The sequence below is a fragment of the Haliotis rubra genome, unplaced genomic scaffold (genome assembly GCF_003918875.1).
Source record: "Haliotis rubra isolate DU_JTF1 unplaced genomic scaffold, ASM391887v1 Scf2128, whole genome shotgun sequence".
Taxonomy (NCBI): domain Eukaryota; kingdom Metazoa; phylum Mollusca; class Gastropoda; order Lepetellida; family Haliotidae; genus Haliotis; species Haliotis rubra.
Window position 1 is genome coordinate 17,222 of NW_025766146.1, and position 23,773 is coordinate 40,994.

Sequence of the window (23,773 nt, forward strand, 5' to 3'; positions counted from 1 at the left end):
AGATCTGGACTCTCCTGACTGTAAGTCTTCAGGAACGTTAGTTCCCTCTTACCAGAGACTTCATCAGTTCATTCCATGGTGTCACTTTCTTATCATGTTTTCTGGCTAGTTGTTTTATGATTTGTCTGCTCCCAAGTTTAAGAGCGAGAGTAAAGGACATCGTCTCCTGTGTTGTCAACTATAGACAAATCTGTGCCTTTATCTTTCAGGTATTTGAATACTGCAGCTTTTCCATACAGTACTGCCGTCATGGCAGGTGTCAAGCCCATATTGTCCTGGGTGTTGACATCAAAGCCATCAATGATGTGTTTCAACACAGCAAGCTGCCCATGGCGACTGGCAAGATGTAGAAGAGTGCGTCCATCTTTGTCCACCAGCATACAGTCAGCACTACGTGACACCAGGTATTTGTAGACAGCAATGTGGCCGCCGCAGACTGCCCTCATTAAAGGAGTCTGGCCATTCTTTCCTCTGCAGTTGATGTTAAAGCTGTCAACCACTTCCTTTACAATGGCCAGATTTCCCCTTGACAAGCAGCATGAAGAACATTATCACCCTTAGAGGTAAGCAATGGCTTAGCGGCCCCTCTTGTTGCAAGCAGATCGTACGCCTCCTTCTTCCCGCTGAGGCTGCCATCATTAATGGTGTAAATCCATCTTCTCCAGGAACGGTTATGTCAAACAGCGGCAGGAGAAACTCAATAACTGATGTATTTCCACCCCGGCATGCAAGATGGAGAATGTTGTTGCTGTAGTGATCAGTCAGTTTGAGGTCAGGATTCATTGTCATCAGAAGGTCGATCACTTCATTCTTCCCAGCCCATGCTGCAGCCATTACTGGAGTTCGGCCATTCTTTCCCCGAATGTTGACATCGAATGTTGACAGAAGTGATTGAACAATGGGAATATTTCCTCCTTCACACGCCAGGTGAAGTATTGTGTCAGGGCACAGCTTGTTTACAGACATGGAAACCTGCTTTGAATACAGTAGATGAAAAGCAGCTTTCTTTCCACACCAGGCTGCATTCATCACCGCTGTCCAGCCATGTTTTCCACGACAATTTATGTCAGAACCTTCCCCTATTAAATAGTCCACAATGGAGCTTTTACCCCCCTGGCAGGACAGGTGAAGTATTGTATCTTTGTTGTCATCAAGTGTTTTGAGGTCAGCGTTCTTTGACACAAGAAGTTTGAAAACCTCAGCATTGCCTGCCCAAGCCGCCTTCATAACACCTGTTCTCCCAAGGTTTCCCTGACTGTTCAAATCAGCCTTTTGCAGTAGATCCTTCACTATGGCTCTTTTTCCTCCCAGACATCCTAAATGAAATACCGAGTTGTCGTAGTCATCCCTTAGAGAGAGATCCGCCCCTTCGGACACGAGCAAGTGGAACAGAATCTCGTGTCCATTGACAACCGCATACATCACCGGCGTCCACCCATTGCCTCCACGACTGTTGATGTCAAATTGTGGGAGAAGGTTCTTCACAATGGAGACATTTCCTCCGTGGCAAGCAAGATGGAGGAGATTGTTACCATTGTCATCAGTCAGTTTAAGATCTGCATTCTCCTTCACAAGCAGGTCATATACATCCTTTCTTCCATTCACGGCTGCCTTCATCACCGGTGTCCAGCCGTGTTGACCTGGTATGTTGATGTCAAGCTGTGACAGGAGAGTCTGTAAAATTGACGTATCGTCTGGCTCACATGCCAAATGAAGGAGGAGGCTGTTGTTGTCATCATCTTTCAGATTGATGTCAGCTTTCCGTGACACAAGAAGGTCGAATATTTTCTTCTTTCCTGAAGCTATGCTGCTGCACACATTATGGGTGTCTGGCCATGTTTACCAGGAGAATTAACATCTGTCAATGAACCAGAGTTTCCATTAGGAAAGTTTTCCCCACTCACATGCCAGATGAAGAGCCTTTTTGATGATGAAAGCTGGTAAACCTTTGTGTTTCGTAAAACCTCCAATACATCCTTCTTCCCAGCGAACACTGCACGCGTGACTGGTGTCCAGCCGTCTGCTCCCCGACTGTAGATATCACATTTCAGGTCATTCAGCAGGTAATCTACATCTGAAGCTGTCCTGTATTCACTAGCTACATGTAGCAAGCTGTCTTTGTTGGCGCAACTTAGTTTTGCAGCATCTTTATGGCCCATGAGATATTTTATACTTTCCTTCTGTCCAGAGACAACTGCATGCATAACAGGTGTCCAGCCATTCAAACCAGGCCTATTGATGTCACAGTGGGGAAGGAGTTTTTTCATAATTGATTTGTTCCAAGTGAAGCAGGCGTAACAGAAAATGTTGTGCCTGGCATAATCTGACAGAAAAGTTGTATTGTTGATCATTTGAGATAATCTGTCAGCTACTTCTGTTCTTTTCCATATAGGGTACATAATGTATTTGTTTAAAGCTCCACCATTGACAAGAAAGTGAACCATCCTGTCCAACCAGTGTTCCACTGTATTCCTCCGAGAAATGAATGACTAGCATGTGTTCATTGACAGGAATTATCATGTCAGTTTGTGGATCCTGCACATGTTTCATGAGAAACTGGATGCTGAAATGTTCACGAACAAACTCAGGTTCAGTGCTGTATAAGACAGAACACACAGACATCATAAATCACAGAATGGGAAAATGTTGTTATGTTTCCTTCAGTCAACAATGAACCACAAAGACTCCTGACAGCTTTAGCTACACTCTGTCTGTTTGTTGTTGGCACAAGAGTCAGAACTGCCTGGAGGTGAGTCTCTAGGCCTGGGTCAGATTCTGTCTCCAGCTGACCAATGTTCAGCTGCCCGTCACATAGGAGCACCAGGATCAGAGCAGCTGACTGGTCATCCACGCCGACTGATGATCTCCTGAAATTCAAGCTTTAGTGTCGGTACAGGATTAACCAAGATGTTTTCATGCTTCTCCTGAAAGGCAGCATAACCAGATAAAAGTCTGCATACTAGAGGAAATCCAATAGCGTGTTTATCGCTTGCAGTAAGTCCGATCGCATCGACCTTTGCTTTATATTTGTAATGGGATTTGTGTTTCAGCCATATTTTATTCTTCTCCTCATCTGTGTAGGACAATGACTTTGTTTTGGTCAAGTCTGCTATTGTACAACTGTTGAAAAACCTGAATGTCTGGCCTTCCAGTTTTGACATTGCACGTTCTAGGATGGTGGAATCTGAGGTGAATATGAGATACATGTTTGACTGATTGTCTCTCCTTCCTTCTCTCCCGACTCCTGTTGGTAACTCTCATATCTTCTTTCAGGCCTATTCTTACACTGTGTTAGATGCATATGGAGCTCATACAGAAGATGCGTTAGACGAGGCACATCGAAATATGGCCCGGCCATCTGAAATATGTCATCAAATATCAGACATACGTCTTTGCCATCGCCCTGCCAGTCAGACAGCTGTACTTTATCAAGATCCTCAACCAGTACCAGCTCATACCCTGCTTCCTGTATTCAGCTCCCAGCATCAGGGCCATGGATGTTTTACCTGCTCCAGGAGCTCCACTGATTGTCACATGATGGAACGTATCCAACATCTCTCTCCACTTTCTTGAAGCTTTCAGTTTCCACAAACAGGGTTCTTGTGTTGTTTATCTTTTGACCCAATGGATCTGCACGGAAAGAGAATTCATTTGAGACATTTGAGAGGTAAAAGCAAGGCAATGAATAAGCGAGATTATCATTAAGTAATTATTTGTATTGCTACTTTATTTGCCATGCAAGTGATTTGTCAATGTTTCTTTCACATCCATGTAAATATATTTCATTTGACTTAAACATATGCGTGTTGTTCAAGAATTGTCATCAATCATAGTTTTCCATATATACCTGATTCTGGGTTATGTTGAGCCACACCAAGCACCGGTCCTGATCAAAGAAATAAGACCTATTAGCAAAATCTCAATAAACATGTCATGCATAATTCATATTCTTGGAAGGAAGCATTGCGGAGAAAGAGTGAAACAAATGAAATCTAGAGAACACTGACAGAGAAAAGGTACATTCTAGAACCAGTTTTCAGTACATTTCTGATATATTCTTCGTTATTATACCGTCTACAAGTCATAAGGTGTTCAAATCGCAATTTGGCTAACCGAAATGCTTTGAAATGGCTAACCCAAGTACACTCGCTCAATTCAAGGGGTAGGGGTTTCTTTATTTTTACTACGACCAAGACAAAATGACGTGAATAAAGTCATGCATTAACAATTAACGCTAACGATGATATGCTATTCAGTAAAATTTCATTTACGTTTAACGAAGAATATCTTATCGTGTTCATTTTTAGAAAAACAAGGAAAGAATACATTATTCACTGAACTATTGTCATGGGAGTTCAGGAAACACCTGGACAACCTCAGCCCAGACAGCTTGTATCGTATGACTGACTTGGGACTAGTTATATGTATTAACACACAGAACATCGGTGAATACACGGTGCCATTTAGAAAGTGTTCATATGTGACATACGTTATAACTGGTATTATACTTTCTTTGTAAAGTACAGATTATTGTATATTTTCTGGGTTGAGTCCCATCCGGGATTCGAACCCTCACCCTCAGAGTCAGAGTTCATCAAATCACAAAGTCAGCCATCCAAATCACTCAGCCATCGCAGCTTGGAAGTGGAAGGGTCCCAAATATAACACATGTTACAGAATATCGATTATTATTCAAGATGATTAACTGTTTACCAAACAATTAATTTTACGGAAAATTAAGACCAAATAAACCTTTGGAAACCATTCGTCTGCTAGTTGAACAAACACTATATACACATATCATGGACAGATGATTCGGTGCTACAGTGGGCTGACTAGTGGACATGTCAGAAAGAAGGTGAGGTGAGGTGAAACTGGGTTTAACGTCGTACTTGAGAATATTCGCTCATATGACGACGTGCATACGTGTGTATGTGTGACTACTTGTACTAGCCCAGACTGAAGCTGGTTTTATAGTGCTAGCCCACTGAGATGCCATGCTGCAGTGAAACATGAATACCCCACTCAGACACATTATACTGACTCCGAGCCGACCAGTCCCTGTTGCACCCTTTAATGCCGAGCGGCAGGCAGGGACCAACAAGTACCATATTTTAAGTTCTTTTGGTATGTACCCGTGAAGATCCGGGTTAGAATGAACCCTCAGTAACCCATGCTTGTCGTAAAAGGCGACTAAGGGGATCGGGAGGTCAGGCTCGCTGACTTGGTTGACACATGTCATTGGTTCCCAATTAAGCAGATCAATGTTCTTCATTGGATTGTCTGGTCCAGACTCGATTATTTACAGACTGCCGCCATATCGCTGGAATATTGCTGAGTGCGGTGTTAAACTAAACTCACTCACTCACTCTTTTGGTATGACGCGGTCGGGGATGGAACCCGCGACCATCCGCTCTCCGGGTGGACACTCTAACCATTGCACCACGGAGGCGGTCAGAAAGAAGGCTTTAACCGAGTCTGTGTACATTGTCCACTAAACTAGTGTCATGGAAAAGCCTGTTTCGTATGAATGATTTGGGACTGCTTTTGTATCTAAATAGACAGAGTATCCATCATCGTTTACTGTTTACCTAACAATCAATCACTTTTACAGGAACTTAACAATTTGGTAACCATCCATTAGGTAGAAGAACAAACAATATATCCACATATCATGGACAGGTGATTCAATATTGTGAGAAGAACGCCTGAATAAAGTTGATGTTTTTTGTTTTCTCAATCACCCCTTTTACATCAAGTTTTACAACATCAAATACACCCAGAAAGTGATGTAAATCACAGGAAAGTATGGGATTAAACGCAAACTGACGGTAGTTTGTACTCACTGGCAGCTTCTGCCCCAATCTTGTCCACCAAGGGAACTGAAAATAAAGAACACCATCATAGATGAAATAACGTCAATATGTTATTGAGTCGATACACGATAAACAGCATATATTATATTCTCAAGGGTGAAATACTGTAAATATATGTCCCTTCAACCCTCACTTTGAAGTCCAATAAAAATCAAAATATCCCACGCACACAAATATACTTCACAGTTTCGAATTCTGCGGGAAATGTTCTGTTTCCTGATACCACCCACTATTATTTTAGAAAATTAACAAGTGTTGAAAATGACCTTCCAAAATATTCATATTCGATTAAAACATATTTTGATGACAGGATATTAAACTCTAACTATATTTATACGAAAAGTGTTTAAAGATATATAAACCATGTCATGTCTTGATTTGGACATATCTTACACCCATATTCTAATATATAGTTCCCTATATAAAAAAAGCTATCTTTTTGCATCTTTCAATGCATTCTTATGAAGAGAAATAGCTACATAATCATGAACAAGGAAAATTCTTATCCTAAACAAAATATTCGGGTGTTGTGAAATAACATTTTATATTTACGTTAAATGATGCCAAATAGGTGCGCATGTTGCTCACAATAAGATGCACAGTCAAGCCGTCTAATTGTTGATATATTCAGGACACTATTTAAACGGAAAAATCCGTCACTTTATGGTTTGTCTAAAGACTGTTAAATTCTGACATAGAAGCCAAGACCTTTTATACAATTAATGGAAATTAGGTGAGATATATACTAATCAGCATACCGATGTCGTCTTTTTCCGACGTCGCAAAATGCATAAAACAAGCAATGACGTCAACTAAAATGTTGAATTATTTTCAGCAATTTCATTACATTTGAAGATATGGCTAGTATTCTAGTAATAACGATGCAAAATCAGTCAAAATACATCTACATAAACAGGAGAATATGGGAATCTAAGAACTAACTTATATATCGGATAGGGCCATCGAAATTGCTATTACGTGCTTTCACATGTAGTACGTTGTCATCTTTTCTTATAAATTGTGAAACTACCAAAGCGTATCCACTCACCTCGGGGAACTTTGAATTGGAATAGTTTGGTTCACCGCGAACAAACAATAACGAAAATATAGCGTCCGTATCCACAACAAATTCCCTCCATGCCATCTGAGTTACATTGACCTAGTGTTAAGCATAACGGAGTTATGCCCCCTTATCATTATACATGTATGACCTCTCTTTCGTCGTTTGACGTCATAGAAGAAAATCCATTTTTGACATTATTGCGAGTCATTATTAATGTTGAGCGTATAACGTTATGCATAAGCACATACACCCAATTCATATACACTTATGTCGTTCAGACATCAGGCTGCATTTTCTTCGCTCACACTTTCCGTAAAGATGCCAAATTAAAAAATGCGTAGCACAGTGCTTTTATCGGTGCGCGATAAAAAGCGGAGAAATTTACTATTTTTAGCGCATAACAAAGTTTTTGACAACATGTAGCTGTGTCTATTTCTCAAAACGCCGAGGTAGTTGCACTTATATTTATACCAACGGATAGGAAATTTAATATTCTACATTTCTGTGTAATGTTTTAGCCGTACGTAGATCTCGCACAACGTTCACTTTTCAAACCGTATGAAAATGTGCACCTGAAAAAACACTCGGCATCAAGGGATAAAGGTAAATAAAGGTCAAGCTGATATTTGTCTTTTACGAGGAGGGAAGGAAAACTGTATTTTTCACTTTTTATATCACACCAGGGCAAAATTCCCACAACTGTGGAGAAAACATACATGATTTGTTTTATGATTTCATGTCAGGCGGAGAGAAAGAACCACAGAAATACTTTGTGACGAACTAATACTTCCCAAATTTCAAACCTATGAATCTAATCCCAACCTTCATACCTATCCTGAGTAATGCTGAGATATACACTCCATATTATCTTAGGATACTAAACATAATCTATAGGTGAACAAATTTCTCCGATATATACTCTCAAAAAACAGAAACTTGACAAAGAAACAATTTGAACTTTAGAAAAATATTTGACACAAACCAGTTCATGGTGAATCCCAACATGTGGATGAATGGTTGCCGAAGACACAACTTTGAATGAAAGAAACGTTGACCAAATACGTTGAAACTACACTCACGTTTGTAGTGAATCGCTAAAACGCACCCAACATGAAAGGCAGGTGCATCATGAAATTATGTATCACCCAGAGCTGAAGCCTGTGACTGTAAGCTGTAAAAAGCCACACCAATGGTACTCCACATGCATTGCTTTAAGCTACTATAGACGACAAAAAGAATGAAGAGACTGACAGAAGCTCAACGACACAACGCCATCGGCCATTTACATGGAGGGGCATCGCAGCATGAGGTGGCAAGGTACTTCGACGTGTCCAGACAGACCATCTCCAACCTGTGGATCCGGTACAACAATACTGGGAGTGTTAATGACAGACCCAGGTCAGGTCGACCTAGAGTTATCACCGCCGCCCAGGATCGGAACATCTGGAGAGACATCCTCGTTCACGCAGTATCCTCAAAAAGCCATATACCTAGACTGAGCTGAATCTTCGGCCAGACAGTGCGCTGTCGGCTATGGGTAGCCGGACTTTTTGCCAGAAGACCGCGACACAACGTCACCGTGCTGACCGTCTACAATGGTGCCGACAACGAGTGGAATGGCCGCAGGCAAGATGGAGGACACTTTTGTTCTCAGATGAGGCTCGGTTTCTTCTCAGACGTGCTAGTGGATGTTTACGTATGAACGAACGTTACGCCGATAACTGTGTACAGCAGGTCGAAAGATTTGGTGGTGAAAGTGTCAGGGTGTGGGTAGGTATCCATCCTAATGGCAGGACACCACTTGTGCACGTGGCAGGTGCATTGAATGTGGTTCACTCAGCAAATAAACTCCAAAACAGCATGTCAAGTTTCTTGTTTTGAAGAGTATATGTTAAACGTCAGAAGAAGGCAAAGTCAAGGGAAGACGCAAATAATACTACACGAGTCATATTCCAGCTTCACTGACATACTTACCTTCTTCTTGAAACCTGCAAGTAGAAAAGTTGACAATCATAATGGGTCGATGATTTCTATTTTGGTACACGTAAATCAGTGAAATGAATTGTCAAGTTAAAATTGTTTCCTCTGCTTCCTAAATGCAGATTTTCTACAGTATGCAGGGGATGTATTCTGTATCCTTTGTCAGACAGTTTATGTTCATACTGGGAGAGAAAGCGTGAAGGGTCTGTTATAAAGTATTGGGAACGATGTTGCATAATCTTTCATTCTGATATTACCTGCTCTCAATGTTGGCTTTTCTTCTCTTCTTCCGTTTTCGCCTGCCAAGAAACACATTTATTAGAACCTTCTAAAATTCAATCGTGAACGGTATTTGATTATGTTTGAATATTTAAATATGTTTTTTTTCCGTTTCCGGTATTTTTAAGTTTTAGACATGGAACATATCTTCTTTACTGATGGAACTTGAAGCTATGGTTGTAGTGAAGACAGTGGAAAGCTACTCCGCTGTTGGTTCCCAGTATAAACACGTAGTTCTGTCAACTGTACACTTACACCATGCAGACTAACACAGCCACTATGACCAAACAGAGTATGATGAATGAGTAGTTGTGTCAGCTGTATACTTATACCATGCAGACCACCACAGTCACTTTCATCAGACAGAGTATGATGAATGAGTAGTTGTGTCAGCTGTACACTTACATTATGTAGACCACCACAGGAACTCTGACCAGACAGAGGATGGTGAATGAGTAGTTGTGTCAGCTGTACACTTACACCATGAAGACTACAACAGCCGCAGTGACTAGACAGAGTATGATGAATGGGTAGTTGTGTGAGCGGTCCACTTACATCATGCAGACTACCACAGCCAATATGACCAGACAGAGTATGATGAATGAGTAGTTGTGTCAGCTGTACACTTACTCCATGTAGATCACCACAGGAACTCTTACCAGACAGAGTATGAGGAATGAGTAGTTGTGTCAGCTGTACACTTACATTATGTAGACAACCACAGCCACTGAGACCAGACAGAGTATGATGAATTAGTAGTTGTGTCAGCTGTACCCTTACACCATGCAGATCACCACAGCCACTATGACCAGACAGAGTATGATCAATGACTAGTTGTGTCAGCTGTACACTTACACCATGTAGATCACCACAGCTACTGTGACCAGACAGAGTATGATGAATGAGTAGTTGTGTCAACTGTAGTCTTACACCATGCAGACCACCACAGTCACGATGACCAGACAGAGTATGATGAATGAGTAGTTGTGTCAGTTGTACACGTACACCATGTAGATCACCACAGCTACTGTGACCAGACAGAGTATGATGAATGGGCAGTTGTGTCAGCTGTACACTTACACCATGCAGATCACCACAGCCACTATGATCAGAAAGAGGATGATGAATGAGTAGTTGTGTCAGCTGTACACTTACACTATGTAAACCATCACAGCAACTCTGACCAGACAGAGCATGATGAATGAGTAGTTGTATCAGCTGTACACTTACACCATGCAGACTACCACAGTCCCTATGACAAGACAGAGGATGATGAATTAGAAGGTGTGTCAGTTGAACAATTACACCATGTAGACAACCACAGCACTATGACGAGACATAGTATGATGAATGAGTAGTTGTGTCAGCTGTACCCTTACACCATGCAGACCACCACAGTCACTATGACCTGATAGAATATGATGAAAGAGTAGTTGTGTCAACTGTAGTCTGACACCATGCAGACCACCACAGCCACTATGACCAGACAGAATATGATGAATGAGTAGTTGTGTCAGCTGTACACTTACACCATGCAGACCACCACAGCCACTATGACCAGACAGAATATGATGAATGAGTAGCTGTGTCAGCTGTACACTTACACCATGAAGACCACAACAGCCACTATGACCAGACAGAGTATGATGAATGAGTAGTTGTGTCAGCTGTACACTTACACCATGTAGACCATCACAGCAACTCTGACCAGACAGAGTACGATGAATGAGTAGTTGTAACAGCTGTACACTTACACTTTGCAGACCACCACAGCGACTATGACCAGACAGAGTATGATGAATGAGTAGTTGTGTCACCTGTACACTTACACTATGTAGACCACCACAGCCACTATGACCAAACAGAGTATGATGAATGAGTAGTTGTGTCAGCTGTACACTTACCCCATGCAGATCACCACAGTCACTGTGACCAGACGGAGTATGATGAATGAGTAGTTGTGTCAGCTGTACACTTACGTTATGTAGACAACCACAGCCACTATGACCAGACAGAGTATGATCAATAAGTAGTTGTTTCAGCTGTACACTTACCCCTTGCAGATCACCACAGCCTCTATGACCAGACAGAGTATGATGAATGAGTAGTTGTGTCAGCTGTACACTTACACCATGCAGACCACCACAGTCACTGTGACCAGACAGAGTATGATGAATGAGTAGTTGTGTCAGCTGTATACTTATACCATGTAGACCATCACAACAACCCTGACCAGACAGAGTATGATGAATGAGTAGTTGTGACAACTGTAGTCTTACACCATGCAGATCACCACAGTCACTATGACCCGACAGAAGACGATGAATGAGTAGTTGTGTCAACTGCACTCTTACACGATGAAGACCACAACAGCCACTAAGACCAGACAGAGTATGATGAATGAGTAGTTGTGTCAGCTGTACACTTACATTATATAGACCACCACAGCCACTGTGACCAGACAGAGTATGATGAATGAGTAGTTGTGTCAGCGGTTCACTTACACCATGTAGACCACCACAGCCACTGTGACCAGACAGAGTATGATGAATCAGTAGTGGTGTCAGCTGTACACTTACACCATGTAGATCACCACAGCTACTGTGACCAGACAGAGTATGATGAATGAGTAGTTGTATCAGCTGTACACTTACACCATGCAGACCACCACAGTCACTATGACCAGATAGAGTATGATGAAAGAGTAGTTGTGTCAACTGTAGTCTTACACCATGCACACCACCACAGTCACGATGACCAGACAGAGTATGATGAATGAGTAGTTGTGTCAGTTGTACACTTACACCATGTAGATCACCACAGCTACTGTGACCAGACAGAGTATGATGAATGGGCAGTTGTGTCAGCTGTACACTTACACCATGCAGATCACCACAGCCACTATGATCAGAAAGAGGATGATGAATGAGTAGTTGTGTCAGCTGTACACTTACACTATGTAAACCATCACAGCAACTCTGACCAGACAGAGCATGATGAATGAGTAGTTGTATCAGCTGTACACTTACACCATGCAGACTACCACAGTCCCTATGACAAGACAGAGGATGATGAATTAGAAGGTGTGTCAGTTGAACAATTACACCATGTAGACAACCACAGCACTATGACGAGACATAGTATGATGAATGAGTAGTTGTGTCAGCTGTACCCTTACACCATGCAGACCACCACAGTCACTATGACCAGATAGAATATGATGAAAGAGTAGTTGTGTCAACTGTAGTCTGACACCATGCAGACCACCACAGCCACTATGACCAGACAGAATATGATGAATGAGTAATTGTGTCAGCTGTACACTTACACCATGCAGACCACCACAGCCACTATGACCAGACAGAATATGATGAATGAGTAGTTGTGTCAGCTGTACACTTACACCATGAAGACCACAACAGCCACTATGACAAGACAGAGGATGATGAATTAGAAGGTGTGTCAGTTGAACAATTACACCATGTAGACAACCACAGCACTATGACGAGACATAGTATGATGAATGAGTAGTTGTGTCAGCTGTACCCTTACACCATGCAGACCACCACAGTCACTATGACCTGATAGAATATGATGAAAGAGTAGTTGTGTCAACTGTAGTCTGACACCATGCAGACCACCACAGCCACTATGACCAGACAGAATATGATGAATGAGTAGTTGTGTCAGCTGTACACTTACACCATGCAGACCACCACAGCCACTATGACCAGACAGAATATGATGAATGAGTAGCTGTGTCAGCTGTACACTTACACCATGAAGACCACAACAGCCACTATGACCAGACAGAGTATGATGAATGAGTAGTTGTGTCAGCTGTACACTTACACCATGTAGACCATCACAGCAACTCTGACCAGACAGAGTACGATGAATGAGTAGTTGTAACATCTGTACACTTACACTTTGCAGACCACCACAGCGACTATGACCAGACAGAGTATGATGAATGAGTAGTTGTGTCACCTGTACACTTACACTATGTAGACCACCACAGCCACTATGACCAAACAGAGTATGATGAATGAGTAGTTGTGTCAGCTGTACACTTACCCCATGCAGATCACCACAGTCACTGTGACCAGACGGAGTATGATGAATGAGTAGTTGTGTCAGCTGTACACTTACGTTATGTAGACAACCACAGCCACTATGACCAGACAGAGTATGATCAATAAGTAGTTGTTTCAGCTGTACACTTACCCCTTGCAGATCACCACAGCCTCTATGACCAGACAGAGTATGATGAATGAGTAGTTGTGTCAGCTGTACACTTACACCATGCAGACCACCACAGTCACTGTGACCAGACAGAGTATGATGAATGAGTAGTTGTGTCAGCTGTATACTTATACCATGTAGACCATCACAACAACCCTGACCAGACAGAGTATGATGAATGAGTAGTTGTGACAACTGTAGTCTTACACCATGCAGATCACCACAGTCACTATGACCCGACAGAAGACGATGAATGAGTAGTTGTGTCAACTGCACTCTTACACGATGAAGACCACAACAGCCACTAAGACCAGACAGAGTATGATGAATGAGTAGTTGTGTCAGCTGTACACTTACATTATATAGACCACCACAGCCACTGTGACCAGACAGAGTATGATGAATGAGTAGTTGTGTCAGCGGTTCACTTACACCATGTAGACCACCACAGCCACTGTGACCAGACAGAGTATGATGAATCAGTAGTGGTGTCAGCTGTACACTTACACCATGTAGATCACCACAGCTACTGTGACCAGACAGAGTATGATGAATGAGTAGTTGTATCAGCTGTACACTTACACCATGCAGACCACCACAGTCACTATGACCAGATAGAGTATGATGAAAGAGTAGTTGTGTCAACTGTAGTCTTACACCATGCACACCACCACAGTCACGATGACCAGACAGAGTATGATGAATGAGTAGTTGTGTCAGTTGTACACTTACACCATGTAGATCACCACAGCTACTGTGACCAGACAGAGTATGATGAATGGGCAGTTGTGTCAGCTGTACACTTACACCATGCAGATCACCACAGCCACTATGATCAGAAAGAGGATGATGAATGAGTAGTTGTGTCAGCTGTACACTTACACTATGTAAACCATCACAGCAACTCTGACCAGACAGAGCATGATGAATGAGTAGTTGTATCAGCTGTACACTTACACCATGCAGACTACCACAGTCCCTATGACAAGACAGAGGATGATGAATTAGAAGGTGTGTCAGTTGAACAATTACACCATGTAGACAACCACAGCACTATGACGAGACATAGTATGATGAATGAGTAGTTGTGTCAGCTGTACCCTTACACCATGCAGACCACCACAGTCACTATGACCAGATAGAATATGATGAAAGAGTAGTTGTGTCAACTGTAGTCTGACACCATGCAGACCACCACAGCCACTATGACCAGACAGAATATGATGAATGAGTAATTGTGTCAGCTGTACACTTACACCATGCAGACCACCACAGCCACTATGACCAGACAGAATATGATGAATGAGTAGTTGTGTCAGCTGTACACTTACACCATGAAGACCACAACAGCCACTATGACCAGACAGAGTATGATGAATGAGTAGTTGTGTCAGCTGTACACTTACACCATGTAAACCATCACAGCAACTCTGACCAGACAGAGTACGATGAATGAGTAGTTGTAACAGCTGTACACTTACACTTTGCAGACCACCACAGCGACTATGACCAGACAGAGTATGATGAATGAGTAGTTGTGTCACCTGTACACTTACACTATGTAGACCACCACAGCCACTATGACCAAACAGAGTATGATGAATGAGTAGTTGTGTCAGCTGTACACTTACACCATGCAGACCACCACAGTCACTATGACCAGACAGAGTATGATGAATGAGTAGTTGTTTCAGCTGTACACTTACACCATGCAGATCACCACAGCCTCTATGACCAGACAGAGTATGATGAATGAGTAGTTGTGTCAGCTGTACACTTACCCCATGCAGATCACCACAGTCACTGTGACCAGACGGAGTATGATGAATGAGTAGTTGTGTCAGCTGTACACTTACGTTATGTAGACAACCACAGCCACTATGACCAAACAGAGTATGATCAATAAGTAGTTGTTTCAGCTGTACACTTACCCCTTGCAGATCACCACAGCCTCTATGACCAGACAGAGTATGATGAATGAGTAGTTGTGTCAGCTGTACACTTACACCATGCAGACCACCACAGTCACTGTGACCAGACAGAGTATGATGAATGAGTAGTTGTGTCAGCTGTATACTTATACCATGTAGACCATCACAACAACCCTGACCAGACAGAGTATGATGAATGAGTAGTTGTGACAACTGTAGTCTTACACCATGCAGATCACCACAGTCACTATGACCCGACAGAAGACGATGAATGAGTAGTTGTGTCAACTGCACTCTTACACGATGAAGACCACAACAGCCACTAAGACCAGACAGAGTATGATGAATGAGTAGTTGTGTCAGCTGTACACTTACATTATATAGACCACCACAGCCACTGTGACCATACAGAGTATGATGAATGAGTAGTTGTGTCAGCGGTTCACTTACACCATGTAGACCACCACAGCCACTATGACCAGACAGAGGATGATGAATCAGTAGTGGTGTCATCTGTACACTTACACCATGCAGACCACCACAGCCACTATGACCAGACAGAGTATGATGAATGAGTAGTTGTGGCAGCTGTACACTTGCACCATGTAGACCACCACAGTCACTGTGACCAGACAGAGTATGATGAATGAGAAGTTTTCTCAGCGGTATACTTACACCATGTAGAAAACTACAGTCACGATGACCAGACAGAGTATGATGAATGAGTAGTTGTGTCAGTTGTACACTTACACCATGTAGATCACAACAGCTACTGTGACCAGACAGAGTATGATGAATGGGCAGTTGTGTCAGCTGTACACTTACACCATGCAGATCACCACAGCCACTATGATCAGAAAGAGGATGATGAATGAGTAGTTGTGTCAGCTGTACACTTACACTATGTAAACCATCACAGCAACTCTGACCAGACAGAGCATGATGAATGAGTAGTTGTATCAGCTGTACACTTACACCATGCAGACTACCACAGTCCCTATGACAAGACAGAGGATGATGAATTAGAAGGTGTGTCAGTTGAACAATTACACCATGTAGACAACCACAGCACTATGACGAGACATAGTATGATGAATGAGTAGTTGTGTCAGCTGCACCCTTACACCATGCAGACCACCACAGTCACTATGACCAGATAGAATATGATGAAAGAGTAGTTGTGTCAACTGTAGTCTGACACCATGCAGACCACCACAGCCACTATGACCAGACAGAATATGATGAATGAGTAGTTGTGTCAGCTGTACACTTACACCATGCAGACCACCACAGCCACTATGACCAGACAGAATATGATGAATGAGTAGTTGTGTCAGCTGTACACTTACACCATGAAGACCACAACAGCCACTATGACCAGACAGAGTATGATGAATGAGTAGTTGTAACAGCTGTACACTTACACTTTGCAGACCACCACAGCCACTATGACCAGACAGAGTATGATGAATGAGTAGTTGTGTCACCTGTACACTTACACTATGTAGACCACCACAGCCACTATGACCAAACAGAGTATGATGAATGAGTAGTTATGTCAGCTGTATACTTATACCATGTAGACCATCACAACAACCCTGACCAGACAGAGTATGATGAATGAGTAGTTGTGACAACTGTAGTCTTACACCATGCAGATCACCACAGTCACTATGACCCGACAGAAGACGATGAATGAGTAGTTGTGTCAACTGCACTCTTACACGATGAAGACCACAACAGCCACTAAGACCAGACAGAGTATGATGAATGAGTAGTTGTGTCACCTGTACACTTACACTATGTAGACCACCACAGCCACTATGACCAAACAGAGTATGATGAATGAGTAGTTATGTCAGCTGTACACTTACACCATGCAGACCACCACAGTCACTATGACCAGACAGAGTATGATGAATGAGTAGTTGTTTCAGCTGTACACTTACACCATGCAGATCACCACAGCCTCTATGACCAGACAGAGTATGATGAATGAGTAGTTGTGTCACCTGTACACTTACACTATGTAGACCACCACAGCCACTATGACCAAACAGAGTATGATGAATGAGTAGTTGTGTCAGCTGTACACTTACACCATGCAGACCACCACAGTCACTATGACCAGACAGAGTATGATGAATGAGTAGTTGTTTCAGCTGTACACTTACACCATGCAGATCACCACAGCCTCTATGACCAGACGGAGTATGATGAATGAGTAGTTGTGTCAGCTGTACACTTACGTTATGTAGACAACCACAGCCACTATGACCAGACAGAGTATGATCAATAAGTAGTTGTTTCAGCTGTACACTTACCCCTTGCAGATCACCACAGCCTCTATGACCAGACAGAGTATGATGAATGAGTAGTTGTGTCAGCTGTACACTTACACCATGCAGACCACCACAGTCACTGTGACCAGACAGAGTATGATGAATGAGTAGTTGTGTCAGCTGTATACTTATACCATGTAGACCATCACAACAACCCTGACCAGACAGAGTATGATGAATGAGTAGTTGTGACAACTGTAGTCTTACACCATGCAGATCACCACAGTCACTATGACCCGACAGAAGACGATGAATGAGTAGTTGTGTCAACTGCACTCTTACACGATGAAGACCACAACAGCCACTAAGACCAGACAGAGTATGATGAATGAGTAGTTGTGTCAGCTGTACACTTACATTATATAGACCACCACAGCCACTGTGACCAGACAGAGTATGATGAATGAGTAGTTGTGTCAGCGGTTCACTTACACCATGTAGACCACCACAGCCACTATGACCAGACAGAGGATGATGAATCAGTAGTGGTGTCATCTGTACACTTACACCATGCAGACCACCACAGCCACTATGACCAGACAGAGTATGATGAATGAGTAGTTGTGGCAGCTGTACACTTGCACCATGTAGACCACCACAGTCACTGTGACCAGACAGAGTATGATGAATGAGAAGTTTTCTCAGCGGTATACTTACACCATGTAGAAAACTACAGCCACTATGACCAGACAGGGTATGATGAATGAGTAGTTGTGTCAGCTGTATACTTATACCATGCAGACAACCACAGTCACTTTCATCAGACAGAGTATGATGAATGATTAGTTGTTTCAGCTGTACACTTACATTATGTAGACCACCACAGGAACTCTGACCAGACAGAGGATGGTGAATGAGTAGTTGTTTCAGCTGTACACTTACATCATGAAGACTACAACAGCCGCAGTGACTAGACAGAGTATGATGAATGAGTAGTTGTGTGAGCGGTCCACTTACATCATGCAGTCTACCACAGCCAATATGACCAGACAGAGTATGATGAATGAGTAGTTGTGTCAGCTGTACACTTACTCCATGTAGATCACCACAGGAACTCTTACGAGACAGAGTATGAGGAATGAGTAGTTGTGTCAGCTGTACACTTACATTATGTAGACAACCACAGCCACTGAGACCAGACAGAGTATGATGAATTAGTAGTTGTATCAGCTGTACCCTTACACCATGCAGATCACCACAGCCACTATGACCAGACAGAGTATGATCAATGACTAGTTGTGTCAGCTGTACACTTACACCATGTAGATCACCACAGCTACTGTGACCAGACAGAGTATGATGAATGGGCAGTTGTGTCAGCTGTACACTTACACCATGCAGATCACCACAGCCACTATGATCAGAAAGAGGATGATGAATGAGTAGTTGTGTCAGCTGTACACTTACACTATGTAAACCATCACAGCAACTCTGACCAGACAGAGGATGATGAATGAGTAGTTGTATCAGCTGTACACTTACACCATGTAGACTACCACAGTCCCTATGACAAGACAGAGGATGATGAATTAGAAGGTGTGTCAGTTGAACAATTACACCATGTAGACAACCACAGCACTATGACGAGACATAGTATGATGAATGAGTAGTTGTGTCAGCTGTACCCTTACACCATGCAGACCACCACAGTCACTATGACCAGATAGAATATGATGAAAGAGTAGTTGTGTCAACTGTAGTCTGACACCATGCAGACCACCACAGCCACTATGACCAGACAGAGTATGATGAATGAGTAGTTGTGTCAGCTGTACACTTACACCATGCAGACCACCACAGCCACTATGACCAGACAGAGTATGATGAATGAGAAGTTGTGTCAGCTGTACACTTACACCATGAAGACCACAACAGCCACTATGACCAGACAGAGTATGATGAATGAGTAGTTGTGTCAGCTGTACACTTACATTATATAGACCACCACAGCCACTGTGACCAGACAGAGTATGATGAATGAGTAGTTGTGTCAGCGGTTCACTTACACCATGTAGACCACCACAGCCACTATGACCAGACAGAGGATGATGAATCAGTAGTGGTGTCATCTGTACACTTACACCATGCAGACCACCACAGCCACTATGACCAGACAGAGTATGATGAATGAGTAGTTGTGGCAGCTGTACACTTGCACCATGTAGACCACCACAGTCACTGTGACCAGACAGAGTATGATGAATGAGAAGTTTTCTCAGCGGTATACTTACACCATGTAGAAAACTACAGCCACTATGACCAGACAGGGTATGATGAATGAGTAGTTGTGTCAGCTGTACACTTACTCCATGTAGATCACCACAGGAACTCTTACGAGACAGAGTATGAGGAATGAGTAGTTGTGTCAGCTGTACACTTACATTATGTAGACAACCACAGCCACTGAGACCAGACAGAGTATGATGAATTAGTAGTTGTGTCAGCTGTACCCTTACACCATGCAGATCACCACAGCCACTATGACCAGACAGAGTATGATCAATGACTAGTTGTGTCAGCTGTACACTTACACCATGTAGATCACCACAGCTACTGTGACCAGACAGAGTATGATGAATGAGAAGTTGTATCAGCTGTACACTTACACCATGCAGACCACCACAGTCACTATGACCAGATAGAGTATGATGAAAGAGTAGTTGTGTCAACTGTAGTCTTACACCATGCAGACCACCACAGTCACGATGACCAGACAGAGTATGATGAATGAGTAGTTGTGTCAGTTGTACACTTACACCATGTAGATCACCACAGCTACTGTGACCAGACAGAGTATGATGAATGGGCAGTTGTGTCAGCTGTACACTTACACCATGCAGATCACCACAGCCACTATGATCAGAAAGAGGATGATGAATGAGTAGTTGTGTCAGCTGTACACTTACACTATGTAAACCATCACAGCAACTCTGACCAGACAGAGTATGATGAATGAGTAGTTGTATCAGCTGTACACTTACATCATGCAGACTACCACAGTCCCTATGACAAGACAGAGGATGATGAATTAGAAGGTGTGTCAGTTGAACAATTACACCATGTAGACAACCACAGCACTATGACGAGACATAGTATGATGAATGAGTAGTTGTGCCAGCTGTACCCTTACACCATGTAGACCACAACAGTCACTGTGACCAGACAGAGTATGAGGAATGAGTAGTTGTGTCAGCGGTACACTTACACCATGCAGACCACCACAGTCACTATGACCAGATAGAATATGATGAAAGAGTAGTTGTGTCAACTGTAGTCTGACACCATGCAGACCACCACAGCCACTATGACCAGACAGAATATGATGAATGAGTAGTTGTGTCAGCTGTACACTTACACCATGAAGACCACAACAGCCACTATGACCAGACAGAGTATGATGAATGACTAGTTGTGTCAGCTGTACACTTACACCATGTAGACCATCACAGCAACTCTGACCAGACAGAGTACGATGAATGAGTAGTTGTAACAGCTGTACACTTACACTTTGCAGACCACCACAGCCACTATGACCAGACAGAGTATGATGAATGAGTAGTTGTGTCACCTGTACACTTACACTATGTAGACCACCACAGCCACTATGACCAAACAGAGTATGATGAATGAGTAGTTGTGTCAGCTGTACACTTACACCATGCAGACCACCACAGTCACTATGACCAGACAGAGTATGATGAATGAGTAGTTGTTTCAGCGGTACACTTACCCCGTGCAGATCACCACAGCCTCTATGACCAGACAGATTATGATGAATGAGTAGTTGTGTCAGCTGTACACTTACCCCATGCAGATCACCACAGTCACTGTGACCAGACGGAGTATGATGAATGAGTAGTTGTGTCAGCTGTACACTTACGTTATGTAGACAACCACAGCCACTATGACCAGACAGAGTATGATCAATAAGTAGTTGTTTCAGCTGTACACTTACCCCATGCAGAGCACCACAGTCACTGTGACCAGACGGAGTATGATGAATGAGTAGTTGTGTCAGCTGTACACTTACACCATGCAGACCACCACAGTCACTGTGACCAGACAGAGTATGATGAATGAGTAGTTGTGGCAGCTGTACACTTGCACCATGTAGACCACCACAGTCACTGTGACCAGACAGAGTATGATGAATGAGTAGTTGTGTCAGCTGTACACTTACATTATGTAGACAACCACAGCCACTATGACCAGACAGAGTATGATGAATGAGTAGTTGTGTCAGCTGTACACTTACACCATGTAGACCACCACAGCCACTGTGAACAGACGGAGTATGATGAATGAGTAGTTGTGTCAACTGTAGTCTTACACCATGCAGACCACCAGAGTCACTATGACCAGACAGAGTATGATGAATGAGTAGTTGTGTCAGCTGTACACTTACACCATGCAGACCACCACAGCTACTATGACCAGACAGAGTATGATGAAAGAGTAGTTGTGTCAGCTGTACACTTACACCATGCAGTTCACCACAGCCACTATGACCCGACAGAGGACGATGAATGAGTAGTTGTGTCAGCTGTACACTTACACGATGAAGACCACAACAGCCACTAAGACCAGACAGAGTATGATGAATGAGTAGTTGTGTCAGCTGTACACTTACATTATATAGACCACCACAGCCACTATGACCAGACAGAGTATGATGAATGAGTAGTTGTGTCAGCGGTACACTTACACCATGCAGATCACCACAGCCACTATGACCAGACAGAGTATGATGAATGAGTAGTTGCGTCAGCGGTACACTTACACCATGTAAACCACCAAAGCCACTATGACCAGACAGAGTACGATGAATGAGTAGTTGTGTCAGCGGTACACTTACATTATGTAGACCACCACAGCCACCAGACAAAGTATGATGATGATGGCGATTATAGGTATGATGATCACAACAAGATCCGTCTTTGGCTCTGAAGGTGACGCCTCTGTTGTTGGTAACGTTGCATGTGTCGTCACCACTGTACCTTTGAGGAAATAAGAGTAAGGAAATAAATGTATGTATGACACTATATCCGTCACATTTATTTTATTCTGATATTTTTTCGCTATTTCAATTCTCCGTTTTTCTCGCTTGGACAAGTTATTTTAAAACGTAAAAATATAAACTTAAACATGCCAAGAAATAATTGACGTAAAGAAGAATCTCGAAGTAAAAATATATGAGGTGAAGGGCTTTTGGTGCTTGTAGTCATATGTTCTAAAAAAAGAGAGACATAATTCATTTTTACATAGACTACGTATTTCAAGATTTCAAGCATGATCGCTGATTTTTACAATGGGGGTAACTTGGGGTGATTACTGTACTCGAATTGGTTATACAGTCGCAAATTTAACGTTATATCGGCTCCGCGTTAAATTTAATTTACTAATATAACCACCGGTATACGTCCCTAATTCGTCAAACACAGTACAGTTATCCCCAATCTAATTCAACTCTTTTTACGCCGTTTGTTTTTGTTTGTTTTTTGAAAGAAATTCATTATTTAAACCAGGTCAAAGTTCCTCTTGGTCAAAGGTTAATCACATCATTCCTTGAACTTACACAATCACCAGAAAAAGTAGTTCACTTTTCAAACTTAAACACGTTTATTATGTGCACACTGACTAGATCTGAAAATGATGAATAAATCATTGTGTTATAGTTAAAATGGACGGAATTATCATGAAACCGCCCTCTGGTTATCAGAAATGAGCGGGCTGCTGCAAATGACAATGGCCCGCTGATTCCTCAACGACGGGCCATTATCAGGTGTTGTCAAATGATGTCACATCAGGTGACGTCATGCTCTCCATAATGACGTCATAATCTTGTTACATGATCTAACAGTGTTGGGTCAAAATCCCGTTGCGAGTTGTTTGAAATAAACTACAATTAAATTTATGATACGGTTTTGTCTTTTTCAACACAAATTCCATCCATTTTATCGGAATAGGGGAGTTAACATACCTAGGGCTTCTGCAAATGATAATGATCTGGGGCCGGATTCACTAAACTTCTTAGAATTTTCTTAACCCCCTTGATGC

At 42.6% G+C, this 23,773-nt stretch overlaps 2 protein-coding genes across 2 annotated transcripts in view; both read right to left on the bottom strand.

Moving 5' to 3' along the window:
- Positions 1 to 492: 492 nt before the first annotated feature.
- On the bottom strand, positions 493 to 3,495 carry LOC124276759 (putative ankyrin repeat protein RF_0381). The gene is made up of 4 exons (XM_046712412.1): positions 3,389 to 3,495; positions 2,693 to 2,867; positions 1,905 to 2,031; positions 493 to 1,829 (listed from the first exon to the last, which is right to left on the bottom strand). Exons 1-4 carry the CDS (start codon positions 3,493 to 3,495, stop codon positions 493 to 495), a joined length of 1,746 nt encoding a protein of 581 aa, XP_046568368.1.
- The window catches only part of LOC124276758, a 28,077-nt gene continuing 6,139 nt past the window's right edge, over positions 1,836 to 23,773 (bottom strand). The window contains exons 2-7 of the mRNA XM_046712411.1: positions 22,572 to 22,713; positions 9,177 to 9,218; positions 8,914 to 8,927; positions 5,847 to 5,882; positions 3,848 to 3,886; positions 1,836 to 3,630 (exon numbers count right to left, since the gene is read on the bottom strand). Coding sequence (XP_046568367.1) covers positions 3,503 to 3,630; positions 3,848 to 3,886; positions 5,847 to 5,882; positions 8,914 to 8,927; positions 9,177 to 9,218; positions 22,572 to 22,713 — 401 coding nt within the window. The 3' untranslated portion in view covers positions 1,836 to 3,502. The remainder of the gene's footprint in view (positions 3,631 to 3,847; positions 3,887 to 5,846; positions 5,883 to 8,913; positions 8,928 to 9,176; positions 9,219 to 22,571; positions 22,714 to 23,773) is intronic.

Excerpts from the sequence above, each read along its gene's own strand:
- LOC124276759 (XM_046712412.1), bottom strand. The coding sequence starts at position 3,495 with ATGGCCCTGATGCTGGGAGCTGAATACAGGAAGCAGGGTATGAGCTGG. Across the intron at positions 2,032-2,692 it reads GACAGAGTGTAGCTAAAGCT|TCGGGGAGCAGACGGCTGGA; the intron begins GTCAGGAGTCTT and ends TGATATCTACAG. Across the intron at positions 1,830-1,904 it reads AAAGGCTCTTCATCTGGCAT|ACACCCATAATGTGTGCAGC; the intron begins GTGAGTGGGGAA and ends AAACATGGCCAG.